At 41.4% G+C, this 26,390-nt stretch overlaps 1 protein-coding gene across 6 annotated transcripts in view; it reads right to left on the bottom strand.

The window, feature by feature from the left end:
* Positions 1–26,390, bottom strand: part of FGF13 (fibroblast growth factor 13) — a 510,824-nt gene that overhangs the window by 450,593 nt on the left and 33,841 nt on the right. The window contains exon 1 of one of the 6 annotated variants that reach the window (XM_056809816.1): positions 2,601–10,885. The exons of the other annotated variants lie outside the window; for them this stretch is intronic. Coding sequence (XP_056665794.1) covers positions 2,601–2,640 — 40 coding nt within the window. The 5' untranslated portion in view covers positions 2,641–10,885. Of the gene's footprint in view, positions 1–2,600; positions 10,886–26,390 lie in introns of those variants that run through there. 6 annotated transcript variants of the gene reach the window in all.

Below are 26,390 nucleotides of genomic sequence, written 5' to 3'. Positions count from 1 at the left end.
TTTAATAAGAAAAATCTAAGACCACTAATATAGCCTCTTAGATTTTATAAAATTCACTTTGTCATTAAGTTTATTCATAAACTGTCCACTTTGCACTCTTCTTTCTCTCTCTCTCTCTCTCTTTGACATTCTAGGTCATCTTGTTAAAATAACTCCATCTTCCCTTGTTCATTTCTTTCCTTCATTCTTTCCTTCCTTCTTCATTTCATTCTTCCCTAGGTCTCATGATCCATTGGAGAGAGAAGTCAGGACCAGTAAGAAGCCCTCTAAAATTGACACATCATCTTGTGCTCTCAATGTGCCCTTCAAATCTGAAAAGTTAAGAACCTTGTCCACTAGTCATTGCTACTCTAGAAGAAACAGAATTTTCCGCTTCCTGAACTGGCTTACACACTTTGGAACCCTCCTTATATAGGTAAAAGAATTATCCTCAATCTGTCAATGGATCACTAACTCCTTTTAGTGTGCTCCCAAAGTCCACCAACAACTGGTTTCCATATGCCAGCTTCTATCATCAATGCTTCTTCTAACATCAGTCCCATCTACTATCCCAAATCATGCTTTTCATTACAGAAGAGAACTCAATTTGGCCTCAAACACCTTGGGCTTGAATCCTTGCTCTACATGCTACCCATGTGACTCTGGCCAACTTATTTCTCTGTCTGGGCTTCAGTAAAATGAATGGGTTGGACTGGTTCATCTCCCTTCCCAGACCTAAATCCAATAAACTTAGTTCCCTTCCACATCAGATACCAATGACATCCACAATGTTATCTTCAAACAAGTTCGATATCCATCTCCATTTCCAGTGCTACTATTACTAGGGAGTGCACAGAAGAACAGAGACATAAAACTTGTCCATGATAATGGGCATAGAAGAATACTGCTCAAGCTTTCCTATTTCAGAGATGCTAGGCAACCTGGCATCATGAAGATCTGGGCTCAATCCTGCTTCTGATATATAATGGTATAGTGACTACAGAACCCTCTCAGAATCCCAGGCAACTCTTCAATATTATGAGTTACAAAGTGGTTTGCAATGTGCATTGGTGGAGGGCATTTATACACAGATTTCCCAGCACTTATGACCAATGAAAACACAGATCTTTCTCACAGCACCTCCAAAAATCAGACTCACAAAATACCTAGGCTTAAACCATTTTCTGGGACTCCCCAAAATACATAATGTGTAACTCTCTACTGTGTTTAGCATGAAAAACAGTGTATAATACTTATCTGCCTGTATTTTATCCCAACTGATCATAAGCTCCATGAGGACAGGGACTACGTTGGATCTAAACTTTGTATCTCATCCCCAGTCACCTAGCCCTGTGTCCTACACACAGCAGGCACTTAAAATACAGGTTGAATAGAACTGAACTGCATAATTAAAATAGTATTGCTGTATTGCTGTCATGCTCTTCTTCACAATTCAACAATGAACCTCATCATGGATTTCATAGTGATCTCATAGTTCTGGATTTAGGGTTGTTGGGATATTTTTAATCATCTTCACTGAGACCCTCTGCAATGTAAATGGTTCATTGTTCTCCACTCTTGAAAATGGTTATTATCCTCATTTTCAACTAGAAAATCAACACAGTAACAAAAGCAAAATAAGCATAAAAGAAATAATCTTGAAAATGAGAGGGAAAATAGATAAAAATAGAAAATTAGAAGACTATAGAAATGGTACACACGACTATGGGCTGTATCTTTAAAAACTAACAAAATGGGTAAACTTTTAGCCCACGTTTTTTAAAAAGGAGATGAAAATCACATTAGCATACTAAAAAATCAGCAAGTCAAATTCACTGCGAACAGAGTGAATGAATGCTCAGAACCAATAATCCACACTTATGTGGTAGCTAGTCAATAGAAGGAAAGAGATGATTTCTTAACCAATAAGCAATAGAGATCTTGACTAACCCAATTTCAGAAAGTGAAGCTTTCCAAACTACAAATAATTTACCAAAAGAGAAACAAAATGGCCACTGGACTTAAAATTTCTCTCTCAGACTATCCAAAGAAGAACATAAAGAGAATTAACACTACAAAGAAAGAGGAGAAAGGTAATTATTGGCTTAATGACTAATGCAGACCCAATTTCAATGCCCAATAGATTTCAGTGTCTAATTATAAACTCACCTCGTCAGCACAGAGCAATAGGCAGGAGAAGCCAACAAATGCAAGTCAAGCCAAAGTTTACCCTTCAACTTATGAACAAGGGGTCACAGGGTTAGCATTGGTAGAGACATTTGAAGGTCATCCAATCCCACCCTCAATCTCATCAACCTCCCATAATAGTAATAGGGATGAGCACCAAGCCTAGCACTTTCCAGAATCTTAAATTCTGTCTTGAAGACAATTTTGATTGTTTTTTAAATGTATTCAGTCTTATATAGCTAAATCAAATTCATTTTTGAACACCCAAAAAGTGAATAAAACCAATGTGTACATTTTTAGACAGCTTACTGAGTAGGCCCAAGAAGGCATCAAAGAAGAGGGTAATTGTTTTCTTTTGAATGTGCCACTTTCAAATGAACTGAACAGTTACCATTTTAACAACTTAAGAAAAACAAAAGGATTCTCTTTCCTACCTTGTGATTGTGATATTGCTTTGACACGAAGCTGATTCATAAACTTCTAAAAGGGGAATAATATTTCATTGTCCTTTTGATTGCCTTCCCCCAAACCGGCATCACTGCAAAGCTAGATCCTTCTTAAACGCAGACCATCTCAACAGGCCACCTAGTTTAGGGCTTTGCCCCAGTGCATCATCAACAAATATTGTTGACGATCCAGTGAGAAGAAAGATGTGATTAGAGAGCAGAAATAGAAAATGACTCAATAGTTCCCACTCATTTAATTTTGCTTTTTAAATTCTTCATTGGATCATAAAACCACTTCTAGTTTCAAGAGACTGAAAAAATTGCTTTTCCTCCCAAAGACCACACCTTGAGCCAATCTAAGCTGGAGGCAATTAACTTTCAGGTTCATGAGCTCCATTTAGGGCAGTGTCAAAATCATCAGTTGGTAATAATTTCATTTGCTTAGAGAGAAATGCTCTCCTTAGTTCAGATGATGATAACATAGGAGGACTGAGGGCAGAGTTCTTTACTGGTGACTAAAGAAATCAAAGTCGCTTTTCCTTTCATTCTCTTGTATTTCAACTTTAAGAGGAAGAGCTATTCTTTTTCATTGTATTGTTTTGTTGTCCGGTTATTCCTGAATTGGTTTTATTTTTATCCTCTCAATTGCTCTTTCCCCTAACTAGATTCTCTACTTTTCAAGTCATTCACCAGACATTTCTTAGAGCATCTTCTATGTATTAGGTACTTTACTTCACGCTCAGGATTAAAAAAACAACACACAAATGACTCCCTACCCTCAAACAACTTATACTCTATTGAGAGAGAAACAATACATACACTGACAAATAAGTCAATATAAAACATATACAAAAATGATTTCAGGGAAGGACTGTCAACTAAGAGGACCATGAAAAATTTCCTATAGGACATGCTACCCAAGATGAGTCTTCAAGAGAGTTCAGCATTCCAGGAAGTAGAGGTAAGGGAGGAGGACATTCCAGGGATCAAAGAAAGGGGACATTCAGTGCAAAGACACAGAGCCAAGAGATACTTAGATTTGAGAAAGAGAACATTATTCCGGGAGTAACGTCACAGAACTCTGAAAAAGGAAGTCATCAAGGAGAAGAAGCTAGATCCAAATGCCACTATCCTAAGACACTAGAAATCTCTGTGGACAGTTTAATGAGGAGTCACACAAACCCCATGCAACAACACTGCAGTCTCAAATGAAATCTTTACATTCGCTTCCACCAGCCAAAATTTGCTGGCAGTGACAGGTTCTCACAAATCAAGATATAAATTTCCCAAAGCACATGACTGGACTGGAAGACTTGCAAATTCTACTACTAATCATTTTCTGAGCCAGGAATGGAAAAGCACTTAACCAGCAGATTTTCTATGAGACCTAAGAAGGTCTCCTTTCCTATGCAGTATCAATCACCAAATATGCAAAATTCATCAGCCATCTAAAACATCCATCTCCAACTGGATGTCCCATAGGTATCTTAAATTCAATATGTCTAAAACAGAACTCATTACTTTTCCTTTCAAAGTTCTTCTTCCCAACTTCCCTATAACCACTAAGGACCCTGCCATTCTCCCAGGCATGTGTGGACTCAAAACCTCAGTGACATCCTTGAATCCTTCCTCATTCGCACTCACTTCAAATATCCAATTTGTCAACATGTCCTATAGTTTCTACCTTCACAACATTTCTCAGATGCCTCCTTTCTAATAACACAGTCACTATCCTTGTCCAAGCCTTCATCATCTCTCACCCAGACTATTGAAACAGCCAAATAATTGGCTGCCACGCCTCAATTCTTTCACTACCCCATTCAACTGCCAAAGTGATTTCCATGAAGCACAAATCTGGCCATGTTCCTTCTTGCTCAATAAGGTCCAGTGGCTCCCTATTACCGTTAGCACCAAATACAATATCAGAATCTCTTTATAACTTGGCTCCCTCTTATCTTTCCTAACCTTCTCACATTTTACTCTCTTCCACTACCTTAATCCAACTTCACTCGCCTACCTACAGTTCTTCAACCACAATATTACATCTTTCATCTACTCACCTCTGCAATGATTATTCTCCATATTGAAAATACTGTACCCCTGTAATCTGCCTCTTATTTCCCTAACTCCCTTCAAGTCTCAACTCAAATCCAATCTACTCCAAGAGGTGTTTCCTACTCACCACCCCACCTCAGATATCTTCTCTTGTTGAAGATTTCTTGGGCATAACCTAGTTGTTTACCCAATGTCTCCAGCATTATAATATATGGTTCTTGAGGACAGGAATAGTGTCTACATGTATGTGTGTGCTTCTTTGTGACCCCAGAGTTTAACATACTCCCTGGCATATAGAAGGGATTTAACAAATTCTTGTTGAGCTGATTAATAAATCCCTTGCTTATATAAGATAGCATAAATATGGTTATAGTGTCCTCAGGAAGTCTATCAGCTATTTTAAAGGGCATTAAATTAAATGCAGATAGAGGCAATGACATAAATTTTCAAAATTAAAAATATAAAGCCGTAGAAAAGTGTCCAATTAGAACAGACTAAAAATAAGTTTTCTCAGAATTCAGAGGAAGGGCAGGGCATTGTAGGAAAAAGGTTCACAGGAAGGATTTGCGGAGCTAGGCATGGAAATGGGACTTAAAGTCTGGTTAATAGTCAGTTCAGTGGAGAAGATGAAGGCAAAGAAAGGAACCTAAGAAAAGGAACTAGCAAAAACAAAAGCATGATGGCAGTAACTTCTTTGGTATGTTCCATAGGCACTGAAGAGTCCACTTTGATGAGAGGAGAAGATTCAGCTAGGGGAATAGTAAGACAATATCAGAAAGATGAGCAGGAGCCTGAAATGCTAGACTGACAAACAGCAACAGGAAGGCATCCAGAAGTTTTTGAAAGGAGAACAATGTAAAGATTTTTTTTACATTTTTAAGCAAGGTTCTAGCAATGTTGGCTAAATGATTGATGGGGTGGGAGGATAGTAGGCTGGTGGCAAAAATTAGGAGGGTGGATGAAATAAACAATGGCCAAGTAATCTGCAGATATATTCTGTGGTCAAGAACTGCTGTGCCATTAGCTAGTTGTGTGACCTTGTTGCAGTCACTTCCCATCTCTGATCCTTACTTTCCTCTTTTGTAAAATAAGGGTGTTAAGACTACATTATGCTCCATGGGTTTTGAGAGATAGCAGTGGGAAGGGCAAGGAGGGAAAGAGAACCATCTGTTACAATACACAGCTAAACGGGATCATAAGTGAATTCAAGACTTAAAAAAAAACCCTTCTTTGATTCCTAAACACATACCTATTCTCCCTGAATTCTCTACTGCCAAAGAGACTGTCTTTGTCATACCAGAATAATTTCAAGAGTGAAAATTATAGGTAGAAAAAGCAATCAAGATCCTGTATCATCAATTTTCCAGGACTTATCAAACATGTGGAAAGTTTGAAACCCTCACCCCCAAAAGAAAAGGGGAGCTGAGTCAGAATATAACTGTCAGCCCCTAATTTCACTCTTTAGTCAGCTCTCTCACTGAGGACTTGAGACAAAGAACAAGCCAGTGCCAAGGAGAGCAAAGGCTGCCCCAAGCCATGTGTTTCACCCAATCTAAAGCTGCAGAATCTGTGTGTCATCATCATTTTGGTGGGTGATCTGTAATCACAGTTAATTTCTCTTTCTTCCTTTGCCACAAAGCCATTGCAGTTAGCCCCTACTTTATATGCTGATTGCTGGCAAGACACAGGAATTCAATTATGCTACAGTGTTCTGGGGCCTTTTATGTCCCTTGCCTTAACTTGGACTGACTGAATCAGCAAAAAAGACTCAGCCACCTTTAAAAAAAGAAACCACGTTTTTGTTCCTGTGCAAGCAAGGATCAACATCTTCCATGCAAAGTCTCCCCAGTGACTTAAATCAATATGAGAGTCACTTGTGGCATCCTCAAATTTGAAAAGCCTCAGCATTATGGTCAAGATTTCTAAAGGCTGGCTCAGACTCTTGTCCCCAACTTGGAACTGCCTGCCTAGGGGATGCAAAGTAATTATCAACAGATATCAAAGGAAGCAGAGGGAAGAAGTATAAGTAGATTAAAAAAATAATGGCTTACCTAAAGAACCTTCAGAAACCCTTTCCAAATATTACAAAGTGAAGAGGAAAGAAAAAAGGGGAAGAGGTAGTGGTGAGGGTACCACAGCAGCATCACAGCTGTGAGACTAGCTTGAGCTGTCCAAGGTATCTGGGCAATCAAAGCAATTCTGGAGGGAATTCAATGAAAAAGAGAATGGACCTCTAGTCCCTCTTTTAGCCTTTGAGTCACAGAATCATGGACTTAGATCCAGATGCAACCTTAGGGGCTTTGTAGTACAACCTCTTCTTTTTATGTTGAAGGAAATTGAGGTTCAGAGACCTGAAGAGATTTAGGATTGAAGACCTTGGTTATGAGGATTTTTTCCCCAACGGTTAGGAAAGAAATGCTTGTTAACGGAAAAATAAAATAAAATGAACATTTAAAAACCTATCAACATGAGCTTATCAGGTATAAGGAGATGGGCCTTTACAGAAGGTTCTACATAGCCGGGGATCGCTGAAAGTGATGTGCAGCTCCTCAAATGCAAGCCAGCCTTCTCTCCTCCACTTCCTAATCAATTCTAAGTCTAGTTTGCAGCAGTCCCACAACCACTTAAAGACTAACTCAATGGGCCTCCTCTCTAGTTGCATTCCAGTCAATAAGGATGTCAATAAGCATTCTTTACCTGTTTTGTTTGTTCAGTGTGGATGGTTAAACCAATCTCATTCTTATCATTGTGAATTGTGTTGAGGACTATTCCCAGGCTCATTAGAAGAAAATTATCTTCACTCTAACACTGAATGGCTAACCCTTACTGGCTACTGATATATAGGAGGTTATCTACTGCGCACACACAGTAAACATATACAAACATATATAGATGTGTATGTTAAAATCTTCATTATTAGTGGAGTTTGGGATCCTTTTTTCTCCATCCTACCCCCCACCTCCCAACACACTCATGCACAAGCACACAGTCACCATCACCACTACTTATCCAGATGGCAGAATCATCCTATTCTCCTTTTCTTCATGACCAGATCACAGAATCACAGATCTAAAGTTCAAAGACTTTTTAGAGATGCCCAGAGAGACAAAATAGCTTTGAAAGTGGCATTCTGAATGTATCATACTTAAAGGAAAAGCAAGCAATCCAGGAAAGAGATATGCTCTTTCATGTATGAATCCTCTCCTTCTATTTCTACTATGTGTTCATTTTAACTGTTGTGTGTTACGGTCAGAATTTTTAAAAGAATTGGGAAAAACAGAAGAAGCATATAGCGCATCTAGTCCAACGTCCTCAAAATCGAAATGAAGAAAGTGAGATCCAGAGAGTCACAAAATGCACAAGTAGCAGAGGCAAGAACTGAACTCAAGTCTCATTAGGCCTTTATCATCTCTCCCGTAAGGTTTTCTGTCTTCTTCTGTCATGAGAGTGTCTTGGGCCACCACAAAACATGAGTACTTCCTTCTCTCTAGCACTCTGCTGTTGTCCCTAAGGATCAAAAAGTATTAGAGCTGGAATTACCAGAATGGCAAAGTAACTTGCCCAAATCCACACGGGTAGTAAGCAGCAAAAGCAGGATTTCAAAGCACTTGTTTGACCCCCAAGACAGGACTTTTGGTTCTACTAGCCTGTCAATGGATTTTGTCAAAGTACAGTGGATGTTGAGAGGATTTGGAGCCTCTAGTAGGTTTAAAAGCCTGTGAGGAGATGACAAGAAAGCAAAGACTAAGGCCAGAACGGTACTGGGGCAATGGATGACTTTACTGATGAGCTGTATTAATTTCCAGGAAGAGATACAAATGGGACAGGCCGAGGTCAAAGATAATCACCTGATGCCCACAGTGGCCAGAGAGGGCTTTACTGAACAGCCTCCACACCATGAACGGGAGACCTAGCAATCGTTCCGTCAGGACCTTTGCTTCTGAAAGAATGGGTTAAGCTCCATGAGCGCTGCCTCTAGAGGGAGGCTCATCAATATCTTCAGTGTTATTTACAGAATCATTTCCAAACCATGGAACAATCAGTCTTTGCTGTACTAAATAAATTGAAGGAAGGCTACTACGATCTAAATTGCTTATTGTTCTAGTTCACATAGTGTTACGGTTTCGGCACTCTTTCCATCATCGTACAACGACAAGAGAGCAGAAATCCTGCGCGTTCCCGCTGTTTCTGCCTTGTCAGTTTCACAGTACATTATCTTTTATTTGTCAATATCAAATCTTCTGCATGTTTGCTTGGGAGGGGGGATGTAGTGGAATTAAATCACTGGAGTTATTGGAGATTCTGAACACAACGTGTCGTTTCAAGTCAGAGCGTTGCTAATTCTGCAAGAAGTCGTTGATAAAAATCGGTAAAGTTGTTCCATGGCTGAGCTGCCTTTACAAAGGGAAAACAAAGTCTTTTTCTCTGTTCAGATGGCTAATGAGGACTTAACTAAAGTCAATAGGGAAAGGCAACAGAAGACAAATGGAGGTGACAAAAAAGCCTGGTTTCCAACCAAACCAGAACCTTATCGTGCCATAGAACAACCTTCTGCCATCCTAGTTTATATAGGAACTAACTGGCAATTAAGAAGTCCGCACCTCACTCACCACTCTTTATTAATACTGCTATATGCAGTGTACTGTGTCAGATGCGAGGGAGAGGCAGATAAGACATGAACTCTGTCCTCAAGGAGTTTACAATCTGTTGGGGCCAGATAAGGCATGTCAGGGGAGAAAATAAGGGAAAGAAGATAAGTGCATAAGAGGAGGATAATGATGTCAGAAGAGCAGTTGAGGGCAAGACCATGACGAGCAGGGATTAAGGAAAGCTTCCTGGAGAAGGAGCTGTTAGAAGGATGAAGATGATATCTACAAGGGAAAATGAGAAAAGGGAGAGAAGAGGACCATTCCAAGAAGAGAAAAGAATCAGCAAGGACATGGGGTGGGTTCTAGATCATCCCAGGTTCCTCATACCATCCCTAGATGTCTCTGAACAGCTATGGGCATCTGGAGCACTGAGGTTCCATCTTCCATTTCTTCTGTTCTTTGCCAGAAGGGAATAAGAGAAAGTTAAGCATGCTAGCTATTGAAAGAGGCAGAAAAACAAGGGTGTGCCCCCACTAGCACTAATATGAATCCTCCTCCACAATAATTGAGGAGCATGTACAGGAACTGCTAAATCCTTGATAGTGAGTCACTTACTACCAGAACAAGAACTAGGGCCACCATGAAAGGAACAGTCATCAAACATGCCTAGGCCGCAGGTGATCATACTAATGCCATGTATTTTAGAGGGTCCTATTTTTGAGAGGATGACAAGACGACCATCCAGACACAGAACAGAGAGCTTTGTGTTCCTTCCCAATGGACTAAGGTGGTCACTTCTCAATTCTGCATCAGAAACGATTCCTCTCAAGTCAGATCCAGTTTAGCACACCTAACTTCCATGTGTCTTACATGCATACATCCAAACGGAAAGGATGCCAAGATGCAAAAAGGCTGCTGGTACAATTTTGTGATTGCAATTGCTGGAGGCCCACAGTGGCAAGCCCGCCTCCTCTAATGTATTTAAGAGCACAGAAGAAACAACTTCAATATAATACAACTCTGGCTCCCCTGCTCCTTCCTGGGGGGATGCAATTGGTGATTTTAAGCTCAGAGTCTTGGTTTCTGGCCAACAGAGCAAAAGCGCCTTAAGGAGAAAAAATTCTTTGGTTTTAAAGTTGAAAAAAATCCCCACATGAGGTCCAAGTGGTATTTTAGAATCAGCAACACGTCTCTTTCTTTAGTGCTTTATTCCATTTCTTGGTTTCAAAGAGATCACCTTTTTCAGCTGGAGTAATCGAATGAAATACCCAGGAGTTTTGTGGGGCTATAGTGCACTATTATCTCCTTATTTTTTTATTGCTTGGTTGTCTGTGATGGCCAAGATCTGGGGACTAGTGCTAACTCTGCCACCAATTTGCTGTCTACCTACAGCAGGGAACCCACCCCTACCTTCATGAGATTCAGGTTCTCCATGTGGGAAATGAAGGAATGTCAGACCCCTCCAGCTCTGAAAGCCCAAAACAGATGAACCTTACATTGAAACCAATCCTATCCCTTTTGTTTCTTAAAATGATACCTGAGTGGAGGAATATGGAGAAAATCTCTGACTCTGATTTCTCCTATGGAAGATTCTTATTCAAATGAAGATTCTAATGCAGTGACGGTGAACCTTTTAGAGATGGATTGCTGGGCCCCATCCCCATCCCACTCCCCAGACCAAGTGCCATGCCCACCCCCACCCCCGTTTAGTGTCAGGTGTGCCTTGCCCACACCCTTAACCCACACAGGGAAGGGAAGAAGTGCTCCCATTGGGCTGCTGGGCAGAGGGACAAGTGATGTGAAAAAAATGTCATCAGGCACAGTGGAGAGGGGGAGGAAAGAAGTCCCTCTGCCTTTCTAGTAACAAATTGGAAGGGGGTGCCAGAAGGCAGCTGAGTGCCCACAGAGAGTGCTCTGCATGCCATCCTGGCACCCATGCCATAGGGTCACCATCACTGTTCTAATCCATCTATAACTTAGAAGCTAAGTCCAAGACAGTAACTGGAAGCATCAGAGAGATTAAATATCTCACGTAGAGTTACAAAGGAAGTGAGAAAGGTAGGATCACAGGAGTATAGATTTTGAACTAAAAGAGATGTCTAAAGTCTTCAAGACTAAATTCCTTCATTTTGTAAATAAGAAATCTAAGACCCAAAGAAGTTAACTTCCTTGCCTAGGATCAAGCAGTTAATGTTTGGGTCAAGATTTTAACTCAGGACATTCTGACTCCAAACCCACTCCACTATGCTATCTTGACTTCTAACTAGCACAAGCCTCATTCATTCAAGGTCTTCTGATGCTGTACTCCTCAAACTAACATGGGCTTGGTTTTGCCCTAGCTATAAAAGAAGGTTTGCTAAAGCAAATTAAGCAAGGTTTCAGAGGGATGCTTAACCTACATGAGAAAATAAGCCCAGTTTCTAGCTGGTTAAAAAGGGCTTTAGCAGCAAGCATTTGCATGCAAGCAATCAATACACTAATTACAAATGATTCTTTTTTGTTCAATAAAGCAAGCTTTGCAGTAGTCAGACATAGTTAGCCATGAGCTCATGTGCTCTCATCTACCTGAGATCACTAAAATCATCCATGCCCATTACTTTGTAATTCCCACTTTTCATTCATTTGGATTCTTTCCACCTCCTCCAGGAACTCAAATTAATGAGATTATGTTCTTCAACATTTCAAGGGCCTGTAGTCTTATAAATAAAGAAGATGGATGTCTCCATGGACTCAGACCTTAATAAGGCACTTCATGATTGGCCAGGACCAAACCCTTTTTATCACCTGGACATCTAGCCATTAATTGTAAGATTGCTAGAACTGGAAGGAACCCCTTTATTTTACCAATGTGGAAATTGCAGCCTAGGATGGGGCAGGGAATTGCTCCAACTCACAAAGACTTAAAGTGCTAGAGCTGAGTTTCAAAGATATGTCAGGAGCCTATCCAGATCAGCTAGTATGGTCCTCAGAGGATCGACACAGCCCCACCCCCAATCCAGAGCCAGCTGCCCTGTGCTCAATGTCTCACCAGCCAAGAAGGCATTGGCAAGACTTGTGTCCTATTGGCACAGCCTTTGAGAATTCAAGGACACCTCCATGCCACAAAGAGCCAAGAGAGAAAGACTGGAGCAGATGGAAGCATGACCTTGGCAAGTGACTTCCCTTCACTGGGCCTTAGTTTCTCCTTTTGCAAAATGGAGATCAATCAAAAAGTATTTATTAAGAAATTCCTTTGTGGCAGGTATTATGCTTGGTGTCAGGAATACAAAGACAGAAGCAAAGAGGTCCTTGCCCTAAAGGAGCTTAATGTATCTCAAAGAGAAAACGTACAAGGTGACTCCAGACCAAGGAGAGAGCATACAGGTTCTCTCTTAGGGAAGTTTTAAGCCTTGATTCCTTAAAACTACACTATGGGGGCAGCTGGGTAGCTCAGTGGATTGAGAGGCAGGCCTAGAGATGGGAGGTCCTGGGTTCAAATCTGGCCTCAGATGATTCTGGTATTTAAAGACATGTCCTTTAGGAAAATCACTTTGGTATCTACAAGGCAGATGAATTAGAAAAAGGAGAGAATAAAGGCAGGAAGACCAGAAGAAGCTGCTTCAAGAATCTAGGCCAGAGTTAACTACAGTCTCACTTAGGGAGGTGACCAGGTGACCAGACATAAGGAGATAGATGAGAGATATTTTGAGGAAAGAAATGACAAGATTTGTCAAATGACTCTAGACAGGGGGTGGAGGGATGCAGAATATGTGAGAAGTCCAGAAAAACACTGAGGTTACAAACCTTGGATGCTAGTAACTTCCCCAACTGTCTCACCAGGCTGTTGTGAAGAAATTGACTTGAGATAGTTTCCAGTGTCACAAAGCTAGCTCATTATGGCGAACCTAAGACTAGAACCCCAAGCATCTAGTCTCCTAAGCAGATGGTCTTCCAGTAGTTTATAGTCCTAAGAAATACTAAGCTCATCAACATAATAAGGACCAAATATTTGGAGCTACAATGGACTTAGAGATCATCCAATCAAATCTCTTTACTTTACAGAGGAGGAAACTAAGGCCTAGACAGATGAAGTAACTTGGCGAAGTTCACCCGAGGAAGAAGAGGTAAAGCTAGGATTTTAACAAATCTTCTGACTCTAGAGCCAGGTTTCTTTCTGTTGGAAAATAATATCCATCCACAAGGACTAGAGCATAATACCAAATATAAAAACCTCCGTGTCTGAGAAAACATAACTCCTTAGTCAGAAATCCCAAGTTCTAGCATACAGGTCCTCTATGTGTTGAAATAAGTGCTAATTTTCGGTAGCTGCAGAGAACAAGCCTAGTGACCATAAATAACACACCTCTTTAAAAAATCAATTTTATTAAAAACATTGTGATTGGCCTTCCGCACATGCAGATAGCATCTCATCATACCATTACCAGCAAAAGGTCCAGTTCTTTACCTTGGAATTTAAGGTTCTCTACAATTTGGCACCAAACAACCATTGCAGACTTTTCCTTCCTTATATATTCTATGTGATAGCCAAACTGGCTGTCCTCAAAGCTATTCTAAGCTTTCTTATGACTATACTTTTGCTGGAATCCTTACCAACTTAATACTGCCCACCTTCAATAATTACTGCCATTTTGTGTGTTCTCTAAACCCCAGGGGTGGATGAGACCTCCTCTAAAGCCTTCCCTGATCTCCACTCCCACACCCTGGCCTGGATTGTCTTTTCACTTTCTACAACTCTTGTGCACTTACCATATTCTAAGGCAGTGATGGCAAACCTATGGCATGGGTGCCAAAGATGGCACACAGAGAGCCCTCTGTGGACACCCAACCACCCTCCTCCCCTCCACTGCCCCAGAGTTCATTATTAGAAAGGCTTCTAGAAAGGGATTCTGGTAGAGCTGCTCCTGATGACATGTTTTCACTTCATCCACCCCTCCACCTAGCAGCCCAATGGGAACACTTTCTCCCTCCCCGTGTGGGGTAATGAGGGGGACGGGGTGTACCTGGCACTCGGTGGTGGGGAGAGGCATGGCACATGGTCTGGGGTGGGGAGTGGGGATGGTGCCCAGCACTCTGTCTCTAAAAGGTTTGCCATCACTCATCTAAGGAATATTATTATTTGGCTATGACTCCCATCAAATCTCCCTTACTAGATTGGAAGCCATTCAAGAACAGGAACTCTAGTTCTTTTCTCCTTAAGGTTAGGCAACAAAGTTCCTTGATGCAATGAGCAACTTTGTGCTCTAAGAAGGGGCACAGAGAAATCAAATGCAATTTACTCAACATATACAAGCATGCTGGCCTGGGAGGTAGGGAGTCCCCAAATGAACTCTGCCTCTTCTATTTTCTGTATGACCATGGGAAAGTTGCTGAATTTCTGTGAGCCTCCATTTTGCTACCAATAAAAAAGCGGAGAATCATACGAGTCATGAACAGCATGGCATGGTAACTAAAGAATTGGTCTCATGAATTAAGGACCAATGGTTTTTGGTTCCTGCCTCTTACACATACTAGCCATGTGACCATGTGCAAAATACCTAACCTCTAAGTGTCCCTAGGCAACTCTAAGACTATAAGCTATAGATACTGATCCACAATGGGGAAAGGAAGAGGAAATCCCTGAGCATTATCGTACATAGATAGGCACAGTAGATAGGATGTTGGACTTGAGAGTCAGAAAGATCTGAATGGAAATTCTCCATTAGACAATCATTAGGTAAGTGATCCTAGGTGAATCACCAGAGCTCTCTTAGCCTCAGTTTCCTGGAGAAAATAATACCACCTACCTCTCGGGGTTGTTGTGAGGATCAAATGGCTTTGTAACCCTCTTTGTAAATGATTGGTTTAATTATCATTATTACTTCACAGAGTTGTGATGATTAAATGAGATATTGTTTTTAAAATGCTTTGCAGATTTTAAAATAATATACATAATAGACATGCATATGGGTTTATAAGTATAGAAACATACGTATATATGCATATATCTGTCGGCTGTTATGATCAAGAATTCCACACTTGGAAGTCACAAAACCTGGGCTTGAAATCTGCCTTCAACACATACTAGCTGTGTGTCTTCTGGCAAATGATGACCTCTCTGAGTCACTAATGCCTTCTCAACTACAACACTGAATTCCTGTGGGGTCCACAGGAGATAAAGCCTTGGGGAAAACTATGCAAATAGCAGCTCTTATCTCATACCTCTTGAGTATAAGTGCTCAACTTTACTCATCAAAAGACAGGCAAATAAAAAAAGTGAGATGAGCCAGTCCCAAGGCTACCCCAAAGTTACAAGGGGATAGATAACTCCAGATCTGTTGAAAATCATCACCTTATGTGTCAAGTGAAGATGGCAGAGTCCAGGCAGGAAATCCCTGAGCTGTCCCAAACACATTAAAATAATACCTCAACTAAAAAACCTGGTAAATTACCACCTTTCCAACTTAGAAAACTTTCCTCCTTTTAAGGCTCAGCTCAAGCAACACCTCCAATCAGAGGCCATGCCTCAGCCCTCTTCCTCTAGCTATTAGTGCCCTCTCCTCACAAAACAAACAAAAAACTTTGTAGTTCCTTTGCATCTATTCTGTATTTATTTATAGGTATACATAAAAATTTCCACTACTCCCATTAAAATGTAAGCTCCTTGAGGGTAGGGACTAGTTCCACTTGTGCCTTTGAGGCAGCTAGGGGGCACCAGGGAGTCAAGAAGACTAGAATTCAAATTTGACCACAGAAACTGCCTAGCTATGCGACCCTGGGCAAGTCATCCAATACCCATTGACTAGCCCTGACTGCTTTTCTGCCTTGGAACCAATAAACCATATTGATTTTAAGAGTGAAGGTAACTTAAAAAAAATAAGAAAATGGAGATAATAGCATCTGTGTTTTCAGGATTATTAGAAAAATCAAATCGGATACTAGTAAAGCACTTAAAAGTACCTGGCATAGTAGGTATTCAGTGCTGACTCTATGAATGAAATCAACATTCAATCAAAACCAGATGTAAAGGTGCCAACAGACATCCATGTACTTGGGAGGAGAAGGGCACTTACTATCTCTCCCGTGGCTCCCACATGCCTTGACATCTATGAATCAAAGGTCCCTGCTGAGTTTTTTAAGCTTTTGTCCTAGAAACTCTTTTTGCAGATTCTAGGTGGTCAAATAGGTACCAATTCTACCTCGGACAAATTTGGTACCCATATAAAACATTTATCATCCACTCTACAATGCTGTGTACTTGGTGCTGTAGGGCAGCAAGGATGTGGTGGCAAAAACCTAGAAGTGAGTCTTCATGTATAGGAGAATGGCTCACTATGAAATGTGATTATATATCACTGTTCGGTAATAAAGAGCAAAGATTCTGAGCTCCTTAGGGAGACCTGTATGAATTAACGATGAATAAACTAAACAAAGCCAAAGTAAAAGAAAGCATAATACATACCGGAAGTCAAACACTATATATGTGTGTTTAAATTATGTAAAACAAATGGTACCCCAAAATGGCATGGGGAGTAGGAAAGAAATGAGCAAATATGTCTCCCTTATTTCTCTAGAAATATAGATGACTGTAGGTCCAGAATGCTGCATACACAGCAGAAGTATGTCATTGGGTCAGTTGGTTTTGCTTGACTGTTTTATTACCAAAAAAAAGTTTCAGGCGGTTTGGTGTGGGGACCATATTCAGAGATGACTGATGGGAAAACCAAAGCTTAAATAAAACCATTTTAAGGGCAATGACAAAGCTGCACTGAGATACATCAAGAAAAGTTCATGGCAATAGCAGAGTTTACAAAGTCATCACTAGCGGCAGGATTGTGCTCCATTGTTCTTCTAATGCATAAATAAAAGTAATTGTCAAGTTTTGATCAGATGCAACACATATAAGCAAGGTTGTGAGAGGAAGAGAGTATATCTCCTTGGAAATGTTCTGATATGCAAGCCATTCCCCAACTGACAAATAGTCAAGGGACATGAATAGGCAGTTTTCAAGTGAAGAAATCAAAACTATCAATAAGCACATGAAAAAGTGTTCTAAATCCCTCCTGATTAGAGAAATGCAAATCAAAACAACTCTTGAGGTAACACTTTACACCTAGCAGACTGGCCAATATGACAATAAAGGAAAGTGATAAAGTTTGTAGGGAATGTGGCAAAATTGGGGCACTAATACATTGCTGGTGGAGTTGTGAACAGATCCAACCATTCTGGAGGGCAATTTGGAACTATGCCCAAAGGGCACTAAAAGAATGTCTGCCCTTTGACCCAGCCATAGCACTGCTGGGTTTGTACCTCAAAGAGATAATAAGGAAAAAGACTTGTACAAAAATATTCATAGCCTCGCTCTTCGTGGTGGCAAAACATTGGAAAATAATTGGGGAATGGCTGAACAAATTCTGGTGTCTGTTGGTGATGGAATACTATTGCGCTCAAAGGAATAATGAACTGGAGGGATGCCATGGGAACTGGAAAGACCTCCAGGAACTGATGCAGAATAAAATGAGCAGAACCAGGTTATACACTGAAAGTAAAACACTGTAGAACAATCCAATGTAATGGACTTTGCTACTACAAAACCATCCCAAAGGACTTGGGAGAAAAAACACTAGCCATTTCCTGAGAAAAAACTGTGGGAGTCGAAACACAGAAGGAAAACATATAATTGATCACTTGTTTATATGGGTATATGACTGGGGTGGGTTGGTTTTAAAAGAATATGGAAAAAATGAATAATATGGAAACAGGTATAAGTGATAACATTTGTATAACCGAGGGGAATTGCTTGTCAGCTCTGGGAGGGGGAGAGAAGAGGGGAGGGAAAGAAAATGAATCATGGAAACATGGGAAAATATCTTAAAAAGAAAAAAAGAAAAAAATTTTAAAAAGAAACATTCTGATATAGCTGGAAAAAAATAATACAAATAAACTTATCTAGGTCACATCAGTTACTGTAAATATCCCGAAAGAAGACTATTAACATCTACCCACAAAAGACAGGATATCTGTTGTGGATTGTTGGAGTTTGATTCATAGAGGAACATTTTTGCAAACAAAATGGTAATATCTTGGGTAAGCAAATGTGGGCTAAAAATCTGCAGTAGTTCAGATCAGCAGGGGCTCCTAATAGTCCCCCCTCTAGTCCCTTAGCACAGAAGTGGTCATTCTCATAAGCACCTGGGAAATACAATAGTTCCTAAAGTCACGTCCTTAAAATGATCAAGGCAGGAAATAAGAGACTAAAATTTGGAAAGTCATTGATAAGCAAGAGGATATCTCGAGGAGGGTGACCAGCATGATGAAGGACCTCCAGATCATGTAATATTGAGATCTTCTGAAGGAACTAGGGATGTGTAGCCAAAAGAAGCAGTTTTCAGTGTGCTCTAAGGACCTTCTCCTTTCACCAACCCTTTCAGAGAGTCTGTGTCAAATCTCTTCATAATAATACTAAGATGTTACCGATGTCTCACATAAACAAAATCTCTTTGACGTTCTCGATACTTTTTATGAAAGTAAAGAGATCTTGAGACAAAAAAAAATCTGATAAATTCTAGCCTAGAAAAGACTCAGAAGATATATGGTAAACACATTAATACAAGTGAAGGGTTCTCAGGAGAAAAAGCTGCCCTATATCATCTATCTACTCTGCTTTGTGCCAATGGACAGTGCACTGGAGAGCACAAGGAATGTTATCATCATGAGGACTGCAGAAGTCAGTCATCTAAGCTAGTCGGGCAACCCACAAAGGAACCAGGTGCCCATTCCACCAAGACAGGTGGCTCAGTGCCTGGAGGGATCCTCATTGGAGGCTGCTGACTTTAACTTCCAAGAAGGCACTATATCAAGGAAAGGAGATGAAGAAATGATACTTAACCATTATCTGGCACATGGACTAGCAAATACGCCCCCTGTTCCTGAGTCTCACATAGTTTCTCTGCCAGAAACATCCCTTTCTAAAGCAGGGATCAGTTCACTTAGTGTCAGAAGTGAAAAATGGGCCACCTTATCTCAAGGAGATGGAACAGGTATTGTACCTGAGATTCCTGGTCAGGGACACCCTGTACTAACTCACTGCCCTCTGAGGTCTCTTCTTACTCTCTGAAATACCAGGTTGGGCTAAATCACTTTATTTTTAACAGAATAAATTTATTAATGCAGAATCTGCTCATTTTTATTTCATTTAATTAGCAGGAACTAGGCCAAAAGTCAATCTTAGCACTCTTCATGGGAAACAAAAGGGCCCACCTTCTTCCTGGCCAATAATTTAAATTTTTATAATTTTTGTCATTTGTAAAGGTGAAAAAAATGACAATGAAGCATAGACATATTCTAGGGAAGGTGCTCTCTAAAAATACTTCTTTATCCATGAAGGCTTCCCCTGATTTCATAAAATCATAGCTCAGGGGCCACCCAGGCCAACCTCTCCTTTACAGATGAGGAAAGGGTAGGCAATAAATTCAGGAATTTGCCTCAGGTCACAAAGATGTTAAGTGCCAGAAGCTAAATTGGTACCTAGGTTCTCCACTGAGCTCTTTCCACTGAGCTTCACTATCTCCTTCCTTGGCATTGTCATAGGACCTTGTCCAATTATCTATCCTGAATAGCATCACAGTATTACCTTCAGTCCATGGGGATCTCCTGTCCTCCTTCCAGCAAGAGCTTAGCCTTTGATGTGTCCTTAACTCCTTTATCAGCCTGGTGAAATCTAGACAACTCTTCTCAAAATGTTTTTTAAACACATAAAATAAAACCATAGAATCTGAAAAGAAAACCAATTATACTGAAATACAATTATAAAAAAATGATTACTAAGTTCCAGGGCCCACATTATGAACTTCTCTACCTAGACTCTAAGCACCTAGTAGGCAGGATTCATGTCTTAGCCACCTCTTTATCTCCTCAGGGCCTAGATCGGACTTTCCACAGAGCAGACTAATACATGTTCATCCAATTGAACTAGGTATTTTTGTGACTTAAAAAAATCCCCTTGGGGTGGGGGGCATCTAGCCATTTTGATGAAAGCTAAGCTAATCCCACCTGTCTGCGAGCAATTAAGGCCCCCCAACAACATTAAGCAAGCCTTAATCCCTATGCTGAAATCAGCCAGGAGTTCAGAGGCAAAGGTACAAAATAGACTCAACAAGAGAACCAAGTGGCGTGCCCTCGTCCATCCATTAGTTTTTCTCCAAATATGGCGGGTCACTAGCAGATGCCACTGCACTAAAAAAATCAATAAAGGACTTTTCAGTTGATTCTGTTTCTGCCTCTCATTGGAATATGCAGGGCTCAGAGAACAGAGAAAAAAAAAAGATGAACAAGCTTCGTTTCTCTTATTCCTTCTTTCCTATGTGAGCTGCCTTTTAAAAGCAGAGAATCATAGATTTCATGCTGCAAAGGACCTTAGAGAGAAGCCAGTCCAACTCCTTCATGTTCTTTGTCCCATCAATTCAAAGGCTGCTTAGGGCCCCGGAGAAGAAGGAGGGGGACGATTTCTAAAAGCAAATGGCCAAAAATCTATTTTTTTCTATCAAAATCCCAAATGCTGCTCCAGAAATCAGGCCATCTTATATCCTTAGACCTCGGTTTACATAGAAGCAAACATCTTCTAATATAAAATATCTTAACTGAAGGAATTAAGCCCAGGGACTTCATTAGTCATAGACCAACGATGGGAAAGATTACAAGGTCCAAAAGGATGGCTAGGAAAGAAGAGATACCAAAAGATGGAAGACAGACAAAGAAAAGAATAGGAGTAAGATGACTTGGGATTTACCAGAAACCAGCTATAAAGTGGCTCCTCTCTTTGGAAAATGGAACTCAACAAAACATGGAGCCTCCTACCTAGCTTTATCCCTGAAAATGTGTTGACCAGGACTGGTAGGTAAAGATGGAGGTGTCTCAGAGTGAAAAATGGAGGGCATATGTTTCCCACACACAGTTTATAAATTAGAATTTCATTTGGGTTTATAAGTTCTTTTAAAATTCAAATACCATGAAAGGGGGTGGGGGTAGCTAAACCTCTTAGTCATTCACATCTTAGTATGAATCATTTTCATCAGATTGCCCAACAACTAAGAATGAGAGTTCTGCTGGGGGGGGGGCGGGGTGGAGGCCGAGTGAGAAGTAATATGGGAGTTTGGAGTGGGGTGCTTCTGCAAAAAGCTTCAGGCAACATCCTGGAACTTGGTACTGAAAGAAGAGCCAAAAAGTTGCAGCCAGGTAAAGAAAAAGAGGCAAGATGGCACCAAAAACAAGTCTATCTAATCTGGGAATTTTGCCAGGGCTCTAAAGGCCACAAGTACCCACTCTAGAAGCTGGCCTATAGCATAAACGTGAACCAAAGAATTTTTGGGACTGGTGAAAAATGTTCTAAATGGTGAGACCCTACAAGATTTAGAAACACACTAAGAAAGTCCAAGATCTATGACCAACAGAAAAGGGAACGAAGTCTACACAAAAGGGAATGAGGAGGCCATTTGACTCAGGCTAGAAAGTCTCCCATCAGCAATCAGAAAGCCAAACTTAGAGATAGAAATAAGAAGAGAGAGAGCCAGCAGACAACAGGGAAGGGATAGAAGAGAGGTGGCCAGGAGGAATGTAGGTGACACCGGAGCAGAGATGATGATTCACGGTTCAATCTGCCCTCCCAGGCTTTGGTTCTTCATTCCAGCTCTTGAGAAGAGAGAGGAACCTCTTGACAGAGGCCCTGAGAGACACTATAGACATTATAGGTTTCCTCTCTGGCCATCTAGCATTTTCCCTGCATCTGAAGGAGTGTAGGAGATCATACTCCTTTATGTATATGGAAGCAGCAGGGTTTTACTACTCTATTCCCTTCCTCCTTACTTTGTTTCATGTCTTCATTAACCATTTTTGCTGTTGGATTTTCATGTCTGGTCTGACAACAGGGAAATGGACTAGATGGCAGCTCAGGCTTTAGGATGCCAGTGGGATGCAGAGGAAAAAGAATAACATTGGTCCCAGAGACCAATTACAAATCCCAAGTCTTCCAATTCCTTCCTGGGTGACCTTGGGCCTCAGCCACCTTATCGGTCAACCCTTCCAGCTCCCAGTTTTGGATCCTGTGATTATCTCTGTCAGCCACACTAAACCTGACGGGAGCTAGGATTCTTTCCCTGACACCAGGCACCTTACAAAGAAAGAAATTACTCACTTGTTATTACAAGCAGAGATTGTATTTCTAAATAGACTAAATAAACTACAAAAAATGCAAGATCTGCTCAGTAGAAGGTAAATGCCACAAGGGCAAGAACTGTCGTCTCATTTTGTCTTTTGAACCTGAGTGCTTTAGCCCAGTGCCTGGGACATAGCAGGTGCTTAGTAAATGCTTAAATGGCACAGTGGAGAGAGTGCCCAGCCTGGAGCAAGGAAAACCTGAGTGTAAATTCAGCCATAGACACATATTAGCTCGGTGATCTTGGATAAGTCACTTACTCCTGTTTGCCCTAGTTTCTCATCTGCAAAATAAGCTGGAAAAAGAAATGGCAAACTACTACAGTACCTCTGCCAAGAACACATCTAAAACAGGTCACAAAGAGTCAGACATGACTGAAAAGACTAAACAACCAAAAATGCTCTTTGAATTAAACTAAACCTGTGTGAAAAGTCCCCCAATTGGCCAAGCAAACTGAAAAAAGAGAGAAAAGCAAGCTGAAAAAAGTCCAAAGCTCTCTGTAACTCCAGTAGAGCCTAGATCGAACAGCTCACTACCTACCCAGGGATCCTAAGACCTCTCTCCTGAAAGGCATCCATCCACATACTAACTGTGGGCCTAGATGTGACTCCAGGAATTCAGCAAGAGAGTCTCCAAAATTAGGCAGAGCTCCCTAATACCCTGGATTTAGGAAGCAGTAAAACTCAATTAGCAGCATCTGGAAGAAAGTGTGGAAGTATTTACAGAGCAATAGCCGTAGGATAAGGAGGATCCAATCCCCACCCACAAGGTTTGTGTGTTAGGGGGAGGGGAATGATTATGGACAATTAACAAGACCTCAGAGAGAGAATTCAAGGGAAACAGGATTTGGAAGCTCCTGAGAAGAGCATCTGTCCAGGCCAGGTCAGGGGAAATCAAGGCCCCCAAACAAGAGTCACCGCTAAGCTGGAAAATGTCCAGGGGAGTGAAGGGCCTTGAATTTTGATCACAGGGGGATTTTTCTGAAGTAATTTTTCAATTCAATCAATATTTATTAAACACTTAATATGTGCCAGGCACTGTGCCAAAGCACTGGGGCTACAAACCATACCTGCAAAAGATACTGATTGCCCTCAAGAAACTTGCCATCTAATGCTATTTCACCTACAAAAGAAAAGACTCACCAAGATACAGGACAGATATCCTCAAGAAATCAAAGAGCTGGGGGCAGCTAGTTAGCTCAGTGGATGGAGAGCCAGGCCTAGAGATGGGAGGTCCTGGGTTCAGATCTGGCCTCAGACACTTCGCAGCTGTGTGACCCTGGGCAAGTCACTTCACCCCCATGGCCTAGCCCTTATGGCTCTTCTGCCTTGGAACCAATACATGGTATTGATCCTAAAGCAGAAGGTGAGGGTTTAAAAAACAGAAATTAAAGAGCTACTGTATGGAAGAAGAATGAGTCTTGTTCTTTTGGGCCCAAGGAGGGAGGACCAGGAGCAGTTAGATAGGTAGATGCTAAAGAGGAAGGTTAGGCCAGGCACAGCTTACCAACAATTAAGGGCTATTCAAAGGTGACTTGGGCTTCCTCAGGAGTCACTATCTCACTTTGTCCCACTGGAGGTCTATTTAACTGCTGGAGAGACACAGATTTGAGTAGATGGCACCTAAGAGCCCTTCCTACTCTTCAGTTTCTATGACTTCTTCAGTCCTCACCATCCCCCTAACTGGGCTGCCTTCAAATCTCAGTTTTGGCCCCCTGTCATATAGCATATGGGGTCTTTCCTGACCCAATCTACAACTGTCCTATCTCCTGGCTGCCTCCCCAATGCCTCCAAACACCCTCATGTCTCCCCTAGCCTCAAAAGGCACTCACTTGATCCAATCATTCCTGCCAACTCTGGTCCCATCTCTCTCCTGCCCTTAGTGATGAAATATGTATTAACTCCTTTACAAGAGGCTATAGAATCAGTGCCTCCACTTCCTAGCCTCTCCCTTGTTTCTAAGCTCTCTGTGGTCTGGCTTCTTCTACAGTCATCATTTGGCTAAAACCACTCTCTCCAAAGTCACCAATGATGTCTACTGTTAAATCTCATGGCCATTTCTCCATCCTCATCTTTACTGATTTCTCTGGAGCATTGGGCATGGTTGAACACTCTCTCTTCCTTGATACTTTCTCTTCTCTAGGACTTAGTGGTATTACTCTCTCTCCGGGTTCTCCTTTCTGCCTGACCTCTCCTCTGTCTGCTTGATTGGCTCTTCATCCATGTCATTCCTACTCATTATGGATTTTCCTCAAGGCTCTGCCTCTGGTCTTCCATTCTCCCTTGATGCTATTAATGAGTTCAACTATCAGCTCTATGCTGATGATTCACAGATCTTTATATCCAACCTTGATCTCTCTTCTGGGCTCCAGTCCTATACAAATTGGCCTTTTGGATGTTCCAATGGACTCTCAAAGTCAACATGTCTAAAATAGAACTCATTTATCTCCCCTTTCCAAAGCCATCTCTCTTCTGATCACCCCTACTACTAACCAAGGGTACCACTATCCTGACACCCAGGCCCACAACCTCAATGGCAGGGCCACCTTTGACTCCACAGTATCACATCAGATATCCATCTAAACCATTGCTAAATCTTGCCACATTTCCCACAGCTGTCCCCTTCTCTATGCTCACACAGCATCCACTGTAGTACGTATCCTCCTCGCTGCTTCCCTGAATTATTACCAAGGCTTCCTCATTAGTCTCCCTGCTTTGAACCTCTCCCCAAATCCATCCAAACCCTATTCAACTGCCAAGGTGACTCTCCTAAAGGATAGGTAGGACTATATCACCTTCTCCAATTCAGTAAACTTCATTGGCTCCCTATTACCTCCAGAATCAAAAATCAAAACCTCTGGTATTCGAAGCCCTTCATAACTTGGCCCCTATGTACCCTCCCTCCCAGGGCTCTTATACTAACTTTACTTCAATTTACCAAGTCTCTCATTCAGATATGGAGGCCTATGTGCCCTTCCTGAGACATCATGCTCCATTTCTGGCCTCCCAGCATTTCCACCAGCTGTGTCCACAGCTTTGAATGTTTTCCCTCCTGACCTTCCTTCAAGACTCCTCTCAAATATCACCTTTCACCTTTCTGAGATCACCATGCCTTTACCCAGAATCCACCTTGTTTGTACCTTGTTATTTGTATGTGGTCTCCCTCATTAGACTGTGAGCTTCTGGAGAGGAGGGAAGGTGTTTTGCCTATCTTTGTATATCCAGAGCTTCGCACACTGCCTCCCACAGAACAGAGGCCTTTCTCCTTAAGTCTTGGGGACCAACTGTTCCCTCCTGCTGCCAGGGCCTCCACCCTGTCCACTTCACACAGATTTTGTGTTTGGGAACATGTGCCCTCACTTCAGAGAATGTAAGCTACATAAGAACAAGAGCAATTTCACTTGTGACTTGGTATCTCCAGGTAGATGCCAGCAGCTAACACATAGCAGGCTCTGGATAAGTGTTTGCTGACTGAATGACCAGCCAGCACAATGCCTGGCCTATGGTTGTGGAGTGATTCCTAGCCACAGCCTATGGGGAAGGAGTGTGGTGAAGTAGAAAGAAGATTGGGTTTGAGGTCAAATGACTTGGATTCAAATCTTAGTTATTTACTATATGACCTTGGCCAAGTCATTTAATAATAATAAGGATAATAATTGTTAGGACATTTACCTCTGTGCCAGGCTCTAAACTAAGTGATTTATAATTATTTTCTTGGTTGATCTGCACAACAAGTCTGGGAGATAGGTGCTATTAGTATTATTCCCATTTTACAAAAGAGGAAATGAAGGCAAACAGTGTCACATAGCTAGGAAGTACTTGAGGCTGGATTTGAGCTCAGGTTGTCCTGACTTGCGGCCAGCACGCTATCTGCTATGTCACCTAGCTGCCATTTAACAGAGGACTCGGTTTTCTTCACGTGTAAAATAAGACTGTTGTACTAGATGGT

The sequence above is a fragment of the Monodelphis domestica genome, chromosome X, assembly GCF_027887165.1.
Source record: "Monodelphis domestica isolate mMonDom1 chromosome X, mMonDom1.pri, whole genome shotgun sequence".
In the NCBI taxonomy this organism is placed as follows: Eukaryota; Metazoa; Chordata; class Mammalia; order Didelphimorphia; family Didelphidae; genus Monodelphis; species Monodelphis domestica.
The sequence above is the reverse complement of the archived record's forward strand: the minus strand, read 5'-3'. Positions and strand labels throughout refer to the sequence as shown.